The sequence below is a fragment of the Watersipora subatra genome, chromosome 4, assembly GCF_963576615.1.
Source record: "Watersipora subatra chromosome 4, tzWatSuba1.1, whole genome shotgun sequence".
NCBI lineage: Eukaryota > Metazoa > Bryozoa > Gymnolaemata > Cheilostomatida > Watersiporidae > Watersipora > Watersipora subatra.
This window is the reverse complement of record NC_088711.1, coordinates 15,845,592-15,861,407: the sequence shown is the minus strand read 5'-3', so window position 1 is coordinate 15,861,407 and position 15,816 is coordinate 15,845,592. Positions and strand designations below refer to the sequence as shown.

General features: G+C 39.9%; 1 protein-coding gene across 2 annotated transcripts in view; it reads right to left on the bottom strand.

The window, feature by feature from the left end:
• Window positions 1-3,441, bottom strand: part of LOC137392905 (DDB1- and CUL4-associated factor 1-like) — a 47,455-nt gene extending 44,014 nt beyond the window's left edge. For both annotated transcript variants that reach the window (XM_068079266.1, XM_068079267.1), the window contains exons 1-6: window positions 3,310-3,441; window positions 2,455-2,595; window positions 2,071-2,181; window positions 1,501-1,638; window positions 844-1,078; window positions 425-564 (exon numbers count right to left, since the gene is read on the bottom strand). In XM_068079266.1, coding sequence (XP_067935367.1) covers window positions 425-564; window positions 844-1,078; window positions 1,501-1,638; window positions 2,071-2,181; window positions 2,455-2,595; window positions 3,310-3,432 — 888 coding nt within the window. In that variant the 5' untranslated portion in view covers window positions 3,433-3,441. The remainder of the gene's footprint in view (window positions 1-424; window positions 565-843; window positions 1,079-1,500; window positions 1,639-2,070; window positions 2,182-2,454; window positions 2,596-3,309) is intronic.
• Between the last annotated feature and the right edge of the window lie 12,375 nt (window positions 3,442-15,816).

Here is a 15,816-nt window from a genome sequence, read left to right as displayed (position 1 = left end):
AACATCGCAACATATAGTTCTATACTTTGAGCATAAATCAGAGACAAACAACAAAACCCTAAATACTAGTAATAAAAGATGCTTATGATCATTCAAACCTCTCTTTAATGCATTCAAACTCTTATTAATCATTATTTGACCAAAATGGATGACATAACTCTTGCAAAACAGGATGCAAGCAAGGTTACATAGGAGGGAAGAATAATTAAAAATGCTGGACATTGGCTGCTACCATAGATTCATTTTAAGCCTTGAATATGGATACCAAATTAAAACGCATCAGCATTGCTAAAAACCTATCAAACTTGTTACTTAGCATTGCTGGCAAGGTAAAAACACATCTAATGTACATATAAGGTAACGCCTTCAGACTAGACCATAACTGGACTAACTACAGGCATGAATGAAATACGGAGTTGTGCACCTCTTGATATTCTCCCATCGGTGTAAGGTAAGAGAGCATAAGCCTCTGTTGAACTTCTTCTGTTACTGGAAAGATTTGATATGACTGAATGTAGAGAGGTTCCATCTCTTGCCAGCTACTGTTGCTCAGCTCTCCACCCCCTATAATAAGCAAATAGCACTAGTTACCATCATTAAAACACATAAAACTGAAATATGTCAGATAGTATACTTCCACGTTGATGATATCAAGTTTTGCCACAGATATGCTAAGGTTGTGCAGCATGACATAATACAAAATGGGTTCAGTACTAGAGAAATACACAAAAGGTTACCAATAGAATAAATATGTCAGGACGCTATCAGGCATCAGCTCTCTGATGTAAGTAGCAGCCAGTGCGCAAGTTAATCACAAGCAAGCTGTTAATTGACTTCACTCACGATTTATCGCATCGGCAATGCTGTCTCCGGCTGTTTCAGTAGCAACGGTACTAGACTTCATTGGACTTCGTTCTTTCCCAGCACTTGTCTCCCCTTTGTCTGTGGGATACGTATTGCTGGTGCTAGCAAATGCCACATTACCATCTTGTTTAGCAAACTGCGAGAAGGGTCTCTGCACAGCAGGTTTTGCTCTCTCCTGTATAATGCTCTGCAATCTCTTCATAAGAACAGGCACCTGTGGTAAATAAACGGTCTACCAATCTTTGTCATTTACAAAACTACAATAATCTCATGGCGTGTTGATAGTTTAATGAGAAGCTTTCGAGTTTCTGAGTACACGATCTTCTAGCAAAAATGGATTGAAAGGGTCACCCAAGAGTTCAGAGCAAATTTCTGTGCGCCAAAAAACCATGGAAAGCATTTCATGTGACCCGCCACTTAACAAAGGAAAAACAGATCAACCAGAACCTGTGCTTAATCAGCTCTGACATTACAATCGATTGTAAAGTCTAATTGTAATGAGTTCATACGTGCGGCACGTCAGGTTAAAACAGTTTTATCTCAAAAGCTGGTGCATAAAAATAAAATTTATGGCATCTCCATTTGTATTGGGAAAAGTCACTGTAAAAGGTGTAACTAGCAGAGATCAAAGGTTACCAGTTTGTGATTGCTCTCCTTGAACGTAGAGGCGTGTTCTTGACTCTCCATAACATAGGCTAAAATGCCGATAGAATATGACCTCAGGGGTTCTTCTGTGCCTCCCGCCCACTTAAAGAGCTTATTAACGCTGCTCTCCTACAGTGTACATCCACCTGATTAGTATCTACACTAACAAGTAGGTCTTCCAGTTGGTGTGTAACAAAAATTCAAAAAAATGGAGGAAAATATAATATCATTGACAGCTCTACTTGCTATACACAATCAGCAGAAAATTTGCTACAAAATGCCAATCTAACCAGAAAACCGTTTGGTTAATTGATTTGTGATGAGACAACAATTTCCACGCCACTGTTTGTGATATCCACGAGATGTGACGGCAACCCCTGTATTATTAAGACAATTTTCTGTGCAACTGCTATCTGAGGCAAGAACATGTCACAAGTATAATCAAAACTGAATTTCAAATGTTGAGGTTCCTTTCTGCCCGAACATACAACCCCCACCAATCCTAGACATCTGATGCAAAAGCTTGTTGCATAGGCATGGGAATGAATTAATTGAACTTACGTGTTCCTTAAAGACAGCGAATGCCTCAAGACCAGGCATTACATTAAGCAGAGCCCTGCAAGTGACAGCATTCAGGTCGCTCTGATCTCTTGTAAGATAAGTGTGTGCGAGCTGCAAGTTTCAAGTGAAATGCATTAGGGTTGGGGAATGTGTTGGTGTGAAAAGTAACCACAAGAGCTTTTTTTAAACTTATAAAAGCCTCTCCAAAGTTTAATCATTTGCGTTGCATTCATGAGCCAATTCATGGTTTGAGCATGAGGTAGATCTAGTAAAGTGCATTGAGGCCGGGAGTCACATAGTGCGGGATATGCTGACTGCCTGCTATATTTACTGTCTCGAGTCGATAAAAACTAAATTGTCATTAGATGACTCAATGAAACTTACAGTCTGTATGAAATCATCATGCTTGAGCATGATTTTGAGCACATGGCCCAACGTGCAGTTAGGGTCAGCCCGGCCGGGATGTCTGTCATCAAAGGGATCTGGGTCTGTCTTGAAATATACTTCCGTCTGCTGCTCAACTATCTATACACATAAGTATTGTTACCATCTAGTAACGATACAAACTTTATATCCTAAATAAGTATACTTCTGTCTTCTGTATTTTCTACTTAAGTACATCACATTTATTCTAGTCATCGCCATTTGGATTTTTCAATCATCAGATCATCGAGTGACAGCGTCCACATAAGAGACGTGGAGTTTCACAGTTTCATTACGTTAGTCATCATAGTGTGATTCAGAAAAACATGGCCAAGATTTGATAGGAAACCTGGTTGGTGCAGTGCATTAATACTTTGTAGTTAGTAGCCCCAACAGCAGACCATGATAATTTATAGCTGGCTTAAATGAAAGTTTTTACGAAATTCCTTATTTTTTGGGCAGTTTTTTAAGGGTCGACTTATATTTGAGATAGTCTAATATGTATTTACTGCTGAGAAACTAACGCAGATGAAATAGATTCTGTCACAGAATGATACATCTGAGTGGAATAAAAAAAATAAGCAGCTAAATTGATTTCAAGATATCATTGGATGTTTACATAAATGAGGGCAGATTTTAATATTGGGATTGCTGGGGTTTTACGCAAGGCCTTATTTGCTATTATCCATGCAATGCAATTTGAGAAGAAATATCTACATGTATGTTGCCTACATACTAGCATCAAAAGACCAACAAGGTCTAGTTTCGCAACTGCGTAACTTCCTACAAATTGTTAATATGCAAAAAATTACAAACCTCGCATAATGATCGAAGTATCTCAATGGGTGATGCGGAGCCTTGGAAGCATTCCTTATTCCAGCGTTCCATTAGACTTGAAACAGATGCTAATGCATCTACTTGTCCAGGAACTCCAGACATTTTTCTGTTCCAGAGTTCCAACAGGTCTTTAGGTAAATCAGGTAAATTAGCAGTAGCAGTTCAAGCTTTAGAGATAATACCTAAAAATCAAAATACGATTTGTTTTTCTACCTTTACAGCATTACATTAGACTTTTTTTCAAATATTACGAATAACTTTTATTATCGTCTGGTAAATGCTAAAATTCTAAGTCACACTTTCTTGGTTTGACAACACTCAACATTTCTTCGGTTTGTGGAACGAAATGTTCAGCCTCTTCCAAACTACCCATTTTGCAATCAGCTTCAGAATAATTCATTTTAACTGAAAAGCTTAAACCAGGCAATTGACAAACTGTTAGATCAACTAAAGTTGGGAAATAAATTTTGTTGTTGACATATACCAACATTTTTCATAAAAAGTAATTGGCAGCCAGGTAGTCAGTCAGACCGTGATTTGCAATTGCAGAATAAAACGGGTTGCAACCATGGAGAACAAAGGGCACAATACACCGAATTAAGCAATAAAAACCTAATGAAATTCAGATTGGTAACAAGCCTGTGACTTTGATCAGCTTTCATTCAGTACCCAAAACTATGAGCCTCTAATAGCATGAGTGAAAAATGGGATACAACTGTTAATTCACATGTATGCCAACAAAGGGCTCAAGCATTTTGTAATAAATTACATCAAACTAAAACAAAAATATCAATAATAATAAATTAGCTAAGCGCAAAGCACTTGTTATACATCTATTAATCTCAGCCCAAAATGGCAGTTAATTTATACCAGCACAAATGAACTTGAAGACTATCTTGAATAACATCAGTCTAGATCGATTTGTTTCCATGTTGTAATAAATTAAATGTTTAGCTTAGTTACAACTAAAATATGCTACATAAATAAATACAAGGAAAACGTTTCCTCGATCGATGGCTCAGTACGATATACCGATCACCTTTAAAGGTTGACTTGCAATAAAATTCACATTACAGTTTTTGGCAACAAAAGATTCACCATGCCTTTGTTGCGTTGTAGGTGCCAAATATGTGGAAATGTGATTACAAGCTCTTAAAAGCTCCAAAACGAAAAGCCGTCGTAGATTGGTATCTCTTTATTTCGATGACGTAGCCATGAAACTTGGTTATTGTCTTGTCAAGTGATGTTCTCACGTGAATTGAAAGGCCAATAAAAAGCTCAATATAAAACTTATTGTAGCACTAGTTTATGACAAACACTTCGGGTTTTACCGAAGACCCTGTATCAAATATAGATGCTCGCTACTTTACAGTTTCAGTTTCTACTTTCAGCTTTTCTACTTCATTTCGAAATCTTCATTTCCGCTACCAGTTTTTGCTTGTCATACCTAGTGATAAAAACATTTAACATAAAAACAAGCCTTATAAAAAGTGTGGCGCTTGTGGTTTGAACATACCTAAAAATCAATACACGAGAGGTTTATTCAAAGTTTTAAGCAAACATTTTGCTTTAGATCATTTTAGCAATCGCGTCCATACTTTTTTCAATTCTGGGTTTGATACTCTGGCGTTAGCATGATTTACAACTCTTAGTTATATATTCAGTGTTGACTGTTCGGTATCTAATCTTTAAACTTCCTTTCGTTTGATATTTCTGACGCTGGTCATCACACAGAAACAATTCTATATGTGATTGATGTCATACCCTCAAGCAATACTCAAAATTAAGTGCCCTTTATCGTTCTGCTAATAGGATGATGTTTAGATGTTCAAATGCACATAAAATAGCTACTTAACTCAATTTGAACAGTTGGTAAATAATTTTTTCTTATCTTAGTGGCAAAACCTAAGCTGTTAGAATCAGTGGCAGAACCTAAGCAGTAATCAAGAGTGAACGCTAGTAATAAATAGCAATGCTACCTAGTACGAGCTTCTAAAGACACTAATTATTATTGTAGTGAATAAGCTGGCTGCTCACTGTGCCACATGGTGTCATTGTAGTGTACCTAAATTGCATTTCAACATGACCTGAATTATTTCATGAATTAAAAGAAAACATTGTTAAGGCGCTAATACACTAATACACTAAGTTGCTGATTGATATTTTTACACAATTGTATTATTGTCAGTCGGAAAACACAGTAATTTATTAAAAATAGCTTCATCAAAGTAGCAGTTTGTTCTGTTTACATTCTATACTTTGTTTCCTGTCGTGTTACCTGTGTGTAATGCTTTTCCTGTTAGTAATAAAATGTGAAGCCTAGAACATTATAACTCATCCAGTGAATACTGGTGGATCTAGTGAATAACAACTAACATCTATAATAGTGCAGTACATAAAATTGGCAACGAGGAGGTCGTTACCTGCGTTTCTTATGTGGCAGTAATGGCTGCTGGACTTGTAATACCAAATTTTGAAAAGGAAACAGAAGTTGAATCTTATTTGGAAAGGCTTGATTGTTACTTTGCTGTTGCGGGTACTGAAGACGGTAAGAAGGTGCCTGTACTGCTTATGGGCATTAGGGCTGCGCAATATCAAACTCTAAGAGATTTGGTTCCACCTAAAGTGCCCAGGGAAGTTGCATTTGATGACCTAGAGGCACGCTTGACCAGTCACTACGGCAAACCGAGAAACCAAGTGGATGGAGAACGCAGTTCCGTATGATTACCAGAAAGGATAAAGAGTCTACAGCTGATTTTGTATGTTCGTATTAAGAAAGCAGCCAGATACTGTAATTTTGCTAGAACTAGAAGACAATTTATTAGAACGGTTTATTTCTGGAGTTAATTACCCAGCTCTAACACGCAAGTTAGTGCAAGTGTAACGCAAGTGATGGAGAAGCTTCGTACAATATGCCTGGTGCTACTGCAACTACTGGTGTTATTGCTAGAGCGAGTCATTCTAAACCCATCTATTCCTCACCGAATGCCGACCGTGGTAACAGTAGAGATAGTAGGATGATCTGCTTTAGATGTTCTAGGCCTGGGCACAAGGCCATTATGAAAGCTGCCCTGCATGTGGGAAAACATGCCGGACATATCAGTAGGAAGGACATTTTGCTGGAGCCAAGTACTGTCGGAAAAAGCCAGCGACAACAACTAATGCTATAAATGAGGAAGCTGTTGATACTGATGCTATTACTCAAGATTCTACTTATGCTGTTAAAAATTATTTGGGACATCAGTTCGCAGTAGCGAACTACTAGTACTACAGTAGCGAAGTACCACCCAGTAACGAACTGGGTGGTACTAAGACTCCTAAGTGTAATGGTATTGTCAGAGGTAAGATCATATCATTTCTAATTGATTCAAGAGCAGTGGATAATGTCATTGATATACGTACTTGCCATGAGCTCGGCAAGGACACTCAATTGAAACCTGCTACTAAGAGATTATATGCATTTGGTCAATCTATTCCATTCGCTTCATTAGGTGAATTTGATACCTCAATTACTGTTAATAGTAACACTACTACTGCTACGTTCTGTTTTTGATGGTAATGCTTGCAACTTATTAAGTGCTGATACGGCTAGAAAACTTCATGTTTTGAATGTAGGTCTTGATGTTTGGAGTTTGAAGACTAACAATTTTGATTTAGAAACTTTTGTAAAGGCTAAGTACCCAGAATGCTTTATTGGTATTGGTGAGCTGAAAAATGTTGAGGTAAAGCTTCATATAGACCCTAATTGTGAGTCTGCAGCCCAACCAGTCCGTCGTTTGCCCTTTAGTTACAGAGATAAAGTAGAGAATGCTTTGTCCAAGTGGATTGATGAGGATATCATAGAGCCAGTTCAAAGTGTAGCGTCGACTTGGGTTAGTCTGTTCGTAGTTTTTCCCAGAGGATGGTGAAGTTCTTCTTTGCATTGATAGGCAAACGGCTAATACAGCTATAGTTACGGAGCGTTATCTGGTCCCAACAACATAGGAGATGTTGGCTGAACTGAATGGTGCTCAGGTGTTTTCCAAACTTGATTTGAGGCAAGGTTTCTTTCAATGTGAGCTTGAGCCAAGATCACGGGACATTACAACACTTGTAAGTCATACAGGTTTGTTCGGCGTGAAAAGACTTGGAATGGGTGTCTCAGTTGCCCCAGAGGTCTTTCAATACACAATTCAAAAGATTCTCAATGAGCTTAGTGACGTTTTGAACATGGCAGACAATAAAGTTGTTTTTGGTAAGGACTATGATCAGCATAGAGAGCATTTGTTGCAAGTCATGGCACGTTTATCGGAATGTGGTCTAACATTGAATGGTCCTAAATGTGGCTTTGGTTTGAGTTCTATAAATTTTGTAGGTCACGTCTTGTCTAAGGCTGGTGTTTCCCCGAACCCATCTAAGATAAAGTCGATTCAGGCTACTAGAAGGCCAGAAATGGTGACCGAGTCGAGGTTTTTTAGGTTTGGTTCAATTTGTAGGCCGATACGTTTGTGACCTTGCTACAGTTGCGGCTCCTTTCTGGGAGCTGACTAAGAAGTCTGCAACATTTAGGTGGTTGAAAGTACATCAGGAGGCACTTGATAATGTCAGAAAGCTTATGGGTGCTTCTCCCACTCTTGCATATTATAATAAAGATGCAACGGTAGTTGTAGTAAATGCTAGTCCTGTCGGGCTATGTTGTGTGCTATATCAGATTCAAAATGGAGTGTCTAGAGTTGTTGCCTATGGACACAGACGCCTGTCAGGTGTAAAGCCTAGATACTCTCAAATAGAGCGTGAGGCTTTGAGCGTCATGTGGGCTTGTGAACACTTTAAGATGTACTTGCTTGGTATTACGTTTCACTTAGTCACAGATCACAAACCTCTAGTTAGTAATTTTGGTAATCCTAACTCAAAACCAACTCCTAGATTAGAGCGTTGGAGTTTGAGATTGCAAGCTTTTGACTTTGTACTTGAATACAGACCAGGCTGCAATAATATTGCCAATTCCTTTTCACGTCTAAATGTATTTAAGGATGAGGTAGTTGAGTGTCTGTATGATTCATATACAGTCAAACAAGGATAACTCAAACTTCACGGGACCGAGCGAAATTGTTTGAGTTATCAGAGCGTTCAAGTTATCAGAGCACTGTCACAAGTGCATGCATTTAACAGAAGATACATGTACATATACAAACTATGTATAAAGCAAAATCATAGATTGCTTGTTACAAGTTATAGGGCTCCTCATGTAAAGTTTCAAAAGTATTTATCAGGAAGTAAAGATGTTTTTCTATTACTTGAGATTTTTTTGTTGTTTTAGGTGATGTACTGCCATGAGGTTTTCAGATTAAAATTGGCAAAATTTGATCGTCGTCGAAACACTCAGAAAAAATCCTTTTTCTTTTAAGCGTTTTAACAGGAATCAATTTTGCCAATTTTAATCTTAAAACATCTTGGCAGTCACATCACCTAAAACTACAAACAAATCTTAGCTGACAGAAAAATATCTAAATTTTCGGATAATTTTTAAAACTTCACACGAGTAAACATTTACGACCAATCCAAAAACGCATGCTTCACATCTGAGTAGTTGTTTCATTTAAAAAACCTATCTAGTGTAGTCTGTGAAAAGGTGTGTTATCCTTATATATCCACATATAATCACTCTTACAATATGCATTTTGCATGTTGTGTCGATCTTTATTAAATTTTTATCACTAATACTTTTTAACGTTTTTAGTTTGGCCGTAACTTAGCTGACGTGTTAGCGACCCCATTAATCAGGTTTTATACGGTCTCCTAATCGGTTCCATTATACGGTATGGGGGAAATATATGTACACTATATACCTATAGGGAGCACTTTACTCGCTAGGAAGGCAGAGTAGTCGTAGCTCCGCGATTAATGTAAATTCCTTCGGATTAAAACAAACCAAAGTTTGTTTTAAGTTTGTTCCTTCGGCAAAAAAACTGTTTGAGTTAACCGTGTTAAGTTCGAGTTATCTATAGCAATTTATCATTTCGTAGGAATGGACCAAAGAATCCGTTCAAGTTAACAATGTGTTCGAAATATCCGTGGCCGAGTTATCCATGTTTGACTGTATCTGGTCTGTGACTGAGGCTGCTACTCCGTATGCTATGAATTGGTCTGACATTCAGGAAGCGGCAAACTTTTCTCAGGAGAGCAGATGATACATCTGGCTCTGAAGTCGGGAGATTGGAGCTTGTGCTCTGCTGTAGTTAAGTCTCTGTGGAATGAGCTTAGTAGCTGTGATGGTGTCGTAATACGAGGAGATCGTATTTTTGTTCCTGATAACCTTAGAGAGAGGGTTTTGGGTTTAGCCCATGAGGGACATCAGGGCAGAGTCAAAACCAAGAAGAGACTACGTCTGAAGGTTTGATGGCCTAAAATTGACAAGGAAGCTGAAGTTTTGTGTCGCAAATGTTTTTCATGTCAGATAGTTAGTAATAGTGATCCTCCTACTCCTATTACCCCAACCAAATTGCCTAAGGGTCCTTAGAAGCTCTGCAGCATAGATCTTTTGGGTCCTTTGTCTGGTGGTAGATCTGTACTGTTGATAATTGATTATTATAGTAAGCTATTTGAAGTTTGTTTTCTGAAAAGCACCAAGTCTGTAAGTTATATCCTTTCTTGATAGAATGTTTGTAATATATGGCTACCAATAGATGTTAAGGACTGATAATGGACCACAATTTATCTCTCAGGAATTTGACTCTTTCCTTGCTCAGTGCCGTATTAAGTGGATTTCTACCACACCCATCTGGCCTCAAGCAAATGGTGAGGTGGAGAGAGTGAACCGCACTATTCTGAAGGTTCTTAGGGTAGTAAAGTCAGAAGGAAAAGACTTGGAAAGGGCTATGATAGTTTTCTATGGCTTATAAGGCTACACCACATATGGGGACAGGTAGAACTCCCTATTATATGATGTTTAGTCAGGAGATGAAGACCAAACCTCCTATGGCGTCCGACTGCGTAAAGAGCACGGATGAAGAGGTATCTGACTCCGATGCTCTGTATAAGTACAATATGAAAGAGTCTGCAGATAGAGGTGCGAGAGATCACTCCATATCCCAGGGTGATACGGTACTTGTGAGGCAGAAGAATAGAGGCAAGCTGGACACTGCTTGTAGTCCAGAGCCATTCCATGTATTGGATGTTCAAGGATCAGACGTGGTATGTGCTAGTCCTTCTGGTAAGGTGTTGAGACGTCATGTGTCAGTTGTACTATACCTGGTAGTGCGTAGCAGTATAGCTGGAATGTAGCCAGAGCGTCGGTCAAGGCACGTCCTTCTCGGTCGCTAGCAGATCAGAGAGAGCGAGCTGGAGCGTCTTGAATCGTCTCCCGCGCTGCGTCACACTTCCGGGACTACCACACCTCCTTCTTAAGCTCTCCTCCAATCCAGTGTTAGTGAAGGTGCAACCACACCTAAAACCGACAATCCAAACACGGGTGCAGTATCACGAGTTGAGTAGTGCATGGAGTTACATTATTAGTATACATGTATTTTTTTTTCATCATTTATGAACTGTCCCTCTCAAGAAATTGAAGGAAAAACGAAAGGTCTTTCCTGGTACACTTAACTGGTTAGCTGTCCTATCAGCGATATAATTAAAATCTAATGGAGACCACTCCATTTAGCATTATTCAGCATCACGACTTCCCTAAGCTCCCTCACCCACTGCCTCACGATTTCTCGGGTTGGGTGAAGGCCATCCTTCAAAAACCTAAGCCGAAAGCGATAATAACCTCTATTTCTCTTAAAAATGGTATGGTGCAAGAATGGTGTGCACAATCCATTGGAATCATTAAAAGCTGTGATATGTTTATTTTCTTCCACCACCATGCCCCTTATTACGCGAGAATTTTCAGCATAATCCACTGTTAAAATCTGACGACCATGACCTCCAGGAACACTGGCCGCCAGATGATCATTGTACACCCTAAAGTCCATTGGGTAAATTGTACACAATATAGGGAAGATTTTAAGACTACCTAGCCTATGATCCCATCTTTCAAAAATGCTCCACACCGTACCCAGGTAGGTTGTCATAAGTTGAGCCTCCCGTCTATTCTGAGTCCTATGAAACCTAGAGAATCGGACTGGTCCTACATGAATGTATATGAAAGACCTCTGGAAATGTTCCCTTCTATCAAGAACATAGTCAATGACTTCCTGCCAACCTACCCCCGGCAAGCAAATGGTCTCCCATTGTGAGCTGACAACGTCTCTGACGATTGAGTTGCCAATTAGGAAATTTCTCATGCTAAAAAAATACCACACAAAAGTTATATATTTAGCCTCTCAGGTGCCCTACTTACCCGGCCACTTCTGGTTGTCACCCTCCTGGTCACTGTTGGTGAGGCACGAGGGTCACAGGGTTGAACCTCCAATCTTCGTTGACTCTCTTCTGACCATCTCTCCGTTGTACCACTGTCATGACCCGTCAATGGCTCCGGTTCAGCAATGTCGGCACCTGTCTAGAGTCGGGTACCGCTGGTACCTCTACATCCACCCCTGTGCCGAACTCAGCTTGAACCGCTGGTGCAACCACACCTGACTCTGACTGTGGACTTGAGGTTTCACCACGAGGTGCTACCACACCTGGAACCGATGCTTCTGAATCCCTACAAGGTCTGGTTAAGTGCCGATTTCGCCTCCACAGCCTTTGTGATTGTCCTATGGCTACAACCTCATGCCCCTGTGCCGCCACAACTCTTGCCCTCACTGGCTCTTTACCTGGGTCTTGTATGGCTACATCTTGTCCAATCGGGACTGATTCTTGTGCCTTAGTCCTGTACCTTCGATTATACTGATATATTTGGTAGTTCCGTTGCAACTTCTCTGTCTCCAGTAGCCTCACATAGTCGATCTTGCGGCCATTCAAAAATCTCATCGAATTTAGCCCTCTTCCGAACAACAGTTGTGCAGGGGAGTAGCCATTGGCTAATGGTGTGTCTCGATATGAACAGAGTGCCGCATCAAGACTGACATTCTTGTTCATCAGAGCTTTTACAGTTTGTACCGCCCGCTCAGCCTCACTGTTACTTTGAGGGTACCTAGGTGAACTTGTGACATGCTGTATGTCCCACTTTCTCATGAACTTTTTGAAACTTTCAGAACTAAACTGTGGACCATTGTCACTCATAACCGAATTTGGTACTCCGATCAGACAGAACAACTTTTGGAGAATTTTAACGATGACTTCTGACGAGGTTGAGTCAACCAACTCATGCACTGTAATAAATCTGCTGAAGTAGTCCACTACTACCAAGTATGACCAAGACTCTTTCTCCATTATGTCCACAGCCAACCTCCACCATGGTCTCTCAGGCAGTTCTGCGCGCATCAGCGGTTCTCTGGGCCGTCTACGGAACTCGGCACACTCAGGACACGTTTTGACCAGTTCCCGGATCTCAGTGGTCATTCCTGGCCACCAGACTAGTTCCACAGCCCGACGTATACACTTCGTTTCCCCCTGATGGCCCTTGTGCACTGATGCTAGTACTGACTGTCTTTCCAGCTCCGGGATGAACACCCTGCTGTTGTAAAACACATTCCCCTGTACTACTGAAAGGAAATCCTTGAAAGTGTAAAAGCTGCGCACAGTCGGGTCTACATCCTTGTATTGCGGCCAGCCTTCTGCAATGTATTTCAACAACCTCATTCCCGCAGCATCCTCCAGAAGAGATGCCTTGATCCTTTCAAGTCGATTAGGAGATATAGCCAGTGAGTCAACCAACTCACACACAACAAGAGATTCGACCAAATCTGCGTCCCCCTCAACTTCCGTTACACTCAATGGAGACCTAGACAAGGCATCTGCCAAAACTAGCTTTGCCCCTGGTGTATACATAATTTTGTAGCTGTAAGCCATCATTCGGAGTCTAAACCTCTGAACACGTAATGGCAGCTTGGATAGTTCCTTGTCTCCGAGGATTGATATGAGTGGCTTGTGATCTGTTTCTACCTCAAACTCACGACCCGCCAAATAGTAATGAAACTTCTCACATCCCCAACAGATTGCGAGTGCTTCCTTCTCTATTTGAGCATATTTTTGCTCTGCTGCAGTGAGACTGCGCGATGCATATGCCACCGGTCGCCACTTCCCATTGACCAGCTGTAGGACAGCGGCTCCAAGCCCATATGAAGAAGCATCTGTACTCAGTCTTGTTGGTGCCTCCAAACAGAAAGGTGTTAACGTGGGTGCCTTGGAGATCGTCTGTCTCAACTGATCAAACTCATTAGCTTGCGCACTTTCCCAGACCCATTCCTTGTCTTTTTGTAGCAATTGCCGTAGATTGTGCGTTCCTCGAGACAATGTAGGAAAAAATTTTCCGAGGTAATTTAGGACTCCGAAAAACCGCCTTAACTCTCTTTTGTTGGTAGGTGCCTTAAAACTTCGCACTGCTTCAGTTTTCTCCGGGTCTGCTTTAATGCCCTCTTTAGAAATAACATGGCCCAGAAAGACCACCTCTGGTGTGTTAAATTGGCATTTGTCACTGTTTAAGGTAATTCCAGCTAATTTCAGCTTCTGCAGGACGGCTTCTACTCTTTTGTCATGCTCTTGTTGGCTAGCACCATAAACCAGAATATCATCCATTTGACAGATTACGCCTTCGCTGTCCACTAATGCTTTCTGTATTTCCCGCTGGAAGATCTCTGGTGCAGAACTAATCCCAAACGGTAAGCGTTTGCATTTGTATCTGCCGAATGGCGTTATAAAGGTGGTAAGCTTTTGACTCTCTGGGCTGAGCTTCATTTGCCAGTATCCACAGTTTGCATCCAACTTTGAAAATTTTACTGCTGACCCAAGCTCACTCAGCGTCTCCTCTGTTTTGGGTAATGGGTGAAGCTCCCATTTTACTGCCTCATTCAATCGGGTGAAATCGATGCATACCCTGATCTTTCCGTTCTTTTTTGGTACAACAATACAAGGTGCACACCAATCTGTCGTGGTGTACTGATGTGGTCTACCACATCAGTAGCTAAGAAGTTGAACCTTGGTTTTGAGAAGTCTGGAGAGTTTCACTCTGATTGCAGTGCTAGCCCTAATTGTAATCCCAGTTGTAGTCCTGGTTCCTGTGAACGTCAATTACCAGTTTGATTTAAAGACTTTGTGATGAATTGAAGAATTTAATGCATTCATTCTGGGTATTTTGCTATTGGTATTTGTACAGTAGTCTAGTTGATTTATTGTGCTAATTTGTTTTTAATCAGCTCCTCTTATTGCATAATATAGAAGGCTCAATAGGTACTCAAGTTTTGCATACTCTGTGTTTGTATTGCTTACTATTATTTTATTTGGCTTCACACTTTATTTTTTATACTGTGGTGTTTGTTAATATCTTTTAGAACTAGTCCTGGTGGGATGTTGTGTTTGCATTCTTTCCTGTCATTGTTTCCTGTCTAGTGATGCATGCATGCGCTCATGTTACCTGTGTGTAATGCTCTTCCTGTTAGCAATAAAATGCGAAATCTAGAACAATATAATTCATCCAGTGAATCTAGAAAATAACAATTAACATATATAGTGCTGTACATAAAACAGTTAAAATTAAAATGAATGACCCAATTGAGCGCATTTTTGGTCAGGTATCAGATAAGTTCAGAATTTCAACTGTGATACAAACAGCTGTTGCGATTAAGGTGTAAGAAAATATTTTGTAATAAAATATGAAGAGTCGCCACCCTTCGCAAAATAACAACAACAAAAATTTGGTAATGATTCATAAATTTACAATATTAGGCTTTTTGTTGGTAAGCCAGTTATGCCATGAGACACTCACTAAGAAACCTTTTAGAGATGATACGATGGTAGTATAGTAGAACAGATTTCGGATTCTTACACTACGTCGTTTAGCTATAAAATATTTAAGCTAGTTCTTAGCTTTTACACAATTTATTTTGCAGCTTTAAAAATAATACCCAAAGTGCAAACACAAATAAGTTTCTTAAAAAGTATAACCTTTCTCGCTTTGAATGTTTCTAATGAAGAGACATGAACAGTTTGTAATTGTATTCGTCAACCTACACTTCTACTAATCAACGTAATCTACTTAAAAATGTTATGTGACGTGACGAGTCTTTCAGCTTTTGATGGAAAATGTAATGGCCGTCGAGTGAATCGAAAACGCAACTACAATGCAGTTTTCCACTAAATATCGCCCAGAAGACATGTGCAAAGAAACGTAACGAAACCTAATGGATCGCTTATGCTAACTGGCTTTGTATGCGTATAACCGACGAGATACTGGCGTCAATGATAATTATGTAAAATAATCGTGGTCTTGAATTTGCTTCATAGACGTATTTGTCATTATCGGTCGTTTGAGTATCATGTTAAAATCCCAAGCTAAGTTGTATGGTTTGGAAAACAACTAAAAAAATGTTAGCGTGACCGAGACTCGTATACGTTACGTCTCTCAAAACATAATTCATGTGTTAACTCGCCTTCAATTTGGTTCGGCCATATCAATTTAATTTG